Source organism: Rhopalosiphum padi, chromosome 1 (assembly GCF_020882245.1).
Source record: "Rhopalosiphum padi isolate XX-2018 chromosome 1, ASM2088224v1, whole genome shotgun sequence".
NCBI classification, from domain to species: domain Eukaryota; kingdom Metazoa; phylum Arthropoda; class Insecta; order Hemiptera; family Aphididae; genus Rhopalosiphum; species Rhopalosiphum padi.
In genome coordinates this window covers 37041396-37047821 of record NC_083597.1, presented here as the reverse complement: position 1 = coordinate 37047821, position 6426 = coordinate 37041396, and the positions used below count along the sequence as shown (strand labels likewise).

The 6426-nt window shown below is 24.6% G+C and overlaps 1 protein-coding gene across 1 annotated transcript; it reads right to left on the bottom strand.

The window, feature by feature from the left end:
- Positions 1-265: 265 nt before the first annotated feature.
- Positions 266-6201, bottom strand: LOC132917226 (small ribosomal subunit protein uS8A). The gene is made up of 4 exons (XM_060977862.1): positions 6043-6201; positions 5620-5773; positions 4827-4992; positions 266-418 (listed from the first exon to the last, which is right to left on the bottom strand). Exons 2-4 carry the CDS (start codon positions 5750-5752, stop codon positions 325-327), a joined length of 393 nt encoding a protein of 130 aa, XP_060833845.1. The 5' UTR covers positions 5753-5773; positions 6043-6201; the 3' UTR covers positions 266-324.
- Between the last annotated feature and the right edge of the window lie 225 nt (positions 6202-6426).

The window sequence follows — 6426 nt, the reverse complement described above, 5'->3', positions numbered from 1 at the left end:
TCTGAGGTATACTATAATGTAAAAATAAAACTTATTTTATCTAAGCTTTACAAAAATATAAGTGGAAGATACTTTTTAAAACCAGATGTTGATACATACTTTTAATACAAAATACATGAATAAAAATACCAAATTACACTTTTCTTCGCTGTAACTTAGAAATTAAGACTTAATAATGTGTCCAATTAATTAATTTCCTGTGCTGTAAGAAATTAATTATAAGTATGTCTACATTCCATCATTTAACAACAATAAAAAAAAACAGTTATGTAATGGTACATTTTCTTTTATTAGTCAAAAAAATTAAAGTTAAAAACGTACAATTTAAAAGAAAAATCCTAAGATTTTGCCTCCTAAATGTTTCCGTCTGGCTTCTTCATGATCCATAATACCACCACTGGTGGTCAGCACTACAAATCTGTAACAAAAAAATACTCTTTAAGTAATTAAACTTTCATAATATTGTAAAAATAATTGTCAAAACTTAACATATAATATGACTAAAAAATAATTGAACATAATAATACAATCAAAACCAGAGTACAAAACATTGCAATTTTATTTAAAATATTACCTATACTAATACATTAAAATTAATATAAAAATTGACATATTTTTTAAATTGTGCGTACAAGTTAGCAATGTAATGTCATAAGACACAATACATTTGAAAATAATGTAAATTTTTTATTTAGCAAGCTAATGAGAAGTTATTTAATAAAAAATATCTAACTCATAAGATGATATTTAACAATAAATATCTTCAGTTGGAACTTGCGTAATTGTTAACATTAATAGTCACCTATCCATACCATCATTACCTTTGTCCTATAAGAATACATTAAAATTAATACAAAAATTAACATGTATTTTTAAATTGTGTGTACAAGTTAGCAATGTAATGTCATAAGACACAATACATTTGAAAATAATGTAAATTTTTTATTTAGCAAGCTAATGAGAAGTCATTTAATAAAAAATATCTACTCATAAGAAGTTATTTAACAATAAATATCTTCAGTTGGAACTTGCGTTATTTTAAATATTAATAGTAGTCACATATTCATATCATACATTATTATCTTTGTACTATACCAAAGGTTCCTAACTTGTGGGCTTGTTATATTTCTAAATAATACATATTTTAATCATCTAATTAAGCAACTGGTTTACTAAAACAGCAAAAAGTCATTCATTGATAATGCAGGTCGTCAAATTTTAAAAAAATCCCAAAATAAGTTGTGTACAATAAAAAGTTTGGGAACCTCTGTCCTATACTAAAACATTAAAATTAATACAAAAATGAACATGTATTTTTAAATTGTGTGTACAAGTTAGCAATGTAATGTCAGAAGACACAATACATTTGAAAATAATGTAAATTTTTTATTTAGCAAGCTAATAAGAAGTTATTTAATAAAAAATATCTAACTCATAAGAAGTTATTTAACAATTAATATCTTCAGTTGAAACTTGCGTTATTTTAAACATTAATAGTAGTCACATATTCATATTGTACATTATTATTTTTGTCCTATACCAAAGGTTCCTAACTTGTGGGTCATGTTATATTTTTAAATAATACATGTTTTAATCATCTGATTAAGCAACTGGTTCACTAAAACAGCAAAAAAAGTCATTCATTGATATTGCGGATTGCCAAATTTTAATAAATTCCCAAAATGGGTTGTAAGATAATAAGTTTAGGAACCATTAAATCCATTAGTCTATACTAAAAGTAAAACATTAAAATTACTATAAAAATTGACATATATTTTTAAATTGTGCGTACAAGTTAGCAATGTAATGTCATAAGACACAATACATTTGAAAATAGTGTAATTTTTTTATTTAGCAAGCTCATGAGAAATTATTTAATCATATAAATATCTTCTGTCGGAACTTGCATAAATTCGAACAATATTTATCCATTCATTATAAAACACCAGTAATGAATAAATAAATAAATAAAATTTTACAACACAAGAATATCATTAATATTTTGTACCAATAAATTCATCTAATATTTTTTATTGTATGGCTAAAATTTATAAATTATATAATAATTATATTTAACACATTTATGGAAGTTGTTCAAAATAATAAAAAAAATTTATCTTAAGAGCATTTTATGAGGTTTCTCTTTTAGGAGAATAACAACAGATATTCATGTATCTGAATAATTTAAACTACAATTTTTGTTATCATTTCTAGACTAAATATATATCCCATGTCTTTTAAAATAACTTAGCATCCAGATACCAAATAAAACTAGATCCCACAAACATATATATTTTAATAAATATAAACAATAACGGTACTAAGTTATTAAGAGTAACATTAAAAATCAAGTTTAAAAATAGCTAACGGTTAAGATTATTTTATCAATTGATCAATAAAACAATTTTAACACATTTAACAAAACAATACACTTATATTAATATTTAATATAAACACGTGTAAACATAAAATATTACTATCTCTATTATTAAGATCCTTAATACATTTTTAATTACTAATACTTAATACACATTAAGTAAATTAAATTAAATTAACCTACTTTCAAAAATAAATCATACTAAATCAAACAGGATTTATTTTTAAGTAGGTCTTAATCATATTTTAAATAATATATTGAATCAATCCAGTTATCATGATCATTGATCAATATTCAAATAGTCCTATTTTAATTCCAATCTTTTAACTATCTAATAAAATAATCTTGTGTGATAATACAAGATCTATTGTTAAATATTTAAAATATTCTTCATTTTATATAATAAAAATAAAATAAATTAAAAATAATAGTATATTTTTATTCACACAATAATATGGTTTTTGGAACTTGCATTAAATTTCTTAGGTATATAAACATTTAAACTAAATTCTAATATATAATAAATGAATAAATAAAAGATGATTTATAAAAAAAATGTAATTCAATTTTTTTTTTAATTTATAAAATATTTTAATCAAAATTAACATTGTAAAGACATGTAGAGAATAGTACATGTCATCTGGAAAAATGTAAGATTTTATTTTGCCAATATTTAGGTTTAAGGAAAATTACACTACTGGAATGTTCCAAAACCATTTTTTGCATAATAATATAATAATACTTAGAGGTATATTGAAAAAATATTCTAAATTTATTAAAGGACATAAAAACAATAAAGCTTAGATTTTAAATTCATTATAAACTAATATGGTATGAATTTCGTTAGTTAAAACCTTAAAACACTTGCAATTATTCAATGAGATATAGATAAAGTCAGAATGATAGGATAGTATTTGTTTTACATGCAAAAGTATCTAAATTAATAAGATTTCAATAGCTTAAGTTAAAATTTTTTTTTTTATGGAATCATAAGTGCGTTTATGGTTGTATTTATTGATGCGATCATATTATTTATATAAATTATAATTTTTTCCAGTGTAAAATAGAACACAAATATATTATAGATAATAATTAAAATTTACTATCTTAAATTATAGAAATAATTGTGTAAATCAAGCAACATTTACATGTGAAACATAAATGACTATAAATCAAACTTCATTATATAGTTGAATTATCATTTTTTTTTTTTTTGACTACAATAATAAACCATAAAACTTAAAAATAAATAAAAAATTAGTGTTGTTATATCCCTTAACTTTAATGTTAAAACCTACCAAATTAAATAATATCTATAAAATACGTATTTTATGTTTTAAAATGCGAAAAGTAACCAATTTTTGAATTTTTCTATACAAGCTAACAAAGTAAAAACAAATAAAAGCACAGTACATCTGAATATAATGATTTACTTTTACAAGCATTTAAGTTTAAGAAAAATCACATTAAACTTTTAAGTTCCAATGCCATAGTTTGCATAATAATTATTAAAACAATCAATATAATTTTTCATTTTAAAAACCTATTTTACTTGTATCTTATTAAGAATATTGTACAACTTTCTCAACCAAATATTATGAAATTATACATGGCAAGTTCATGCTAAAATAATTTAACAATAAAATCAGTGTAAAAATTAAATTAAAAATGTCATCGAAAAAAATACTAGTGAAAGCACTAGAACCACTGACAAATATAAATCAAAATATAATGAAATAACTAAGGAAATTCAAAATAGTAAATGACCTATTACCAAATAAATAAAATAAAATTGTGTAAGCTATATCATTTAAATTAAAAACAATTTGGAAGATGAAATTTATTTATTTATTTAAATGGTTTTTAGTAGTCAGAAATCAAAAAATTATTATAGATGACTAAGTGACCTGAGAATTATGCAAAATGAATTCATTTATTTTCTTCATTTTTTTTTTATGATATATTAAAATTCTTGTTTAACTTGATTATTTTTGTATTACTTAAACATAAATTGAATAAATTTGAGTCTTAAAAATGTTGCTAAAATAATAACAAGGAATTTCAAATTAATATTGCAAGTAGATAATACCCAACAATGAGTAATCCAGATTCTTCATTATAAACCATGGATATAGCAGCTTGAAACACATTTTTCTGCAGTCAAAGTGGAATAAATGCAAGACTGGCTGTATTACGAACGCACAGTAAGCCCTACAATTATCCCCCCATGACAACAGTAATTTTGAACCTAAATATAGATCTTATTTGAAATGCACATATTATAATCTTATTCGATTAAGTTAAAATAATAATAAAATATTTTTAATAATTTAACCAATAATTATTACTAATAACTAACACAGAAAAATAAAATTAGGTATCTATTAATGTAAAATAAATTAAAATCTAAGTAAATCAACTAGCCAATTATATTAAATCTTAAAATTACCCGAATTGTCTGGATGGCAGTAGCTGATTAGTCCATTTTTCAATATTTCTAATAGGTACATCAAATCTTGGAGAAATGACACCACACTTATTAAGACGACCAGTTAAATTAACCACAACTTTGCCAGCCCGGTGATCATCGACTATTTCAAATTCGCCAATGTATCCTAAAAATAAAATGTACAATACAATTATTATTGTCAAGGGTTGAAGCTCTATTATTTTCAATTAATAAAATTATAGGTAATTAAAATTTTCATATTATAGGAACCCACTTACTATCCACATTCTACAATCAAATCAGTAAATATTTGATGATATAACATACACGAGTATAATCTCGCATATAATTTAGTTTCATAATTGTATAAATAATTAATATATTGTTGGTTACTTAACTTATATATCAATTCAGCTTTCTTTAGTTATATACAACAACAACCGCAATTAAATAAGGAAATCATGTACTATAAGTAAAATTATTGAAATACATACAGCAAAACAATAGATTTACAAGACAAAATAATCAGTGCATGATTATTTATTATATAATATATATATATATATATTGTGGATAATGAGAATTGATGAAATTGTTGTAATGAATTTATTTTAGAGAAATAAGTATTAAAAAACTTAAAAGGGCAATACATCAAGAATTCAGAAACAAATTAGATATACAGTGAGACTATTAGAAGAAATGCTATTGAAATAAATTAGTAAAACAAAAAACCAGCAAATATCATCAGTGACAATATTTTAGCAATTTTAAGTTTACGGTATCTCACACTTACCGTGACTCATCATGACTTTCAAGAACTTGATGATGACTTTAGAACATGGCCTGATCAGGACTTGGCGTTTTCCTCGCTTTTCAGCGTTGTTTATTGACTTGAGAGCATCGCTCAATACGTTCATACGCACCATCTTGACACTTTATTGTAACACCTGAAAAATGGAAAAATAATTTTAAATTCGACATAAGATACAAGGCGACGACGATCCATAACCAATTGGACGGTAGTATCATAATCGTCGTCGTAGTCATCATCGAAGACCTAAACGAGAAAAACTTCCGACCATTAATGACCGGAAACAAGCGGTCTCGAAATCCGGACTAGTCCGACGACGAATCGTCCGGCTGCCAGCAAATTGTCGAAGTACACCGATTGATGGCCGAAAGCAATCGGTTTACAATTACGGAAACTCATAATTACCTGGGATTGCGATGGATGAATAATGCGATCAGAGACCTCAAAACATTACACCGACTACGGGCCCGAAGCAAAAAGACTGAGATCGCGAGCGGTTGTCAGCAGGGCGAACTGGGAAAGAGCGAAATTATTTGAGGTTATGTTTATGTTGGTGATAAAATTTCGTCGCGCGAGTGCGCGACCTGTAGAAATGTTAATACTGTCTGGCTTTGTAGATTTTCATTAACAGCATTACATATTCATTTCAGACATTGTTAAGATTTCCAATTCACGAATGTTATTATATTCTTATGAAAAACTTTGAATTTCGAATTGTTCGACAAAAGTTGTCATGCCGTGTGGTTGGCAACACAGCTGTTAGCGCGAAATTTAAAATTCCTTAAGGAA

What these genes read in the sequence shown, in the direction of transcription:
- LOC132917226 (XM_060977862.1), bottom strand. Translation starts at nt 5,752, where the DNA reads ATGGTGCGTATGAACGTATTGAGCGATGCTCTCAAGTCAATAAACAAC. An exon ending in GAAAGTCATGATGAGTCACG is followed by an intron (nt 4,993 to 5,619) that starts GTAAGTGTGAGA and finishes TTTTATTTTTAG; the next exon opens with GATACATTGGCGAATTTGAA. An exon ending in CTGCCATCCAGACAATTCGG is followed by an intron (nt 419 to 4,826) that starts GTAATTTTAAGA and finishes TTTTTGTTACAG; the next exon opens with ATTTGTAGTGCTGACCACCA.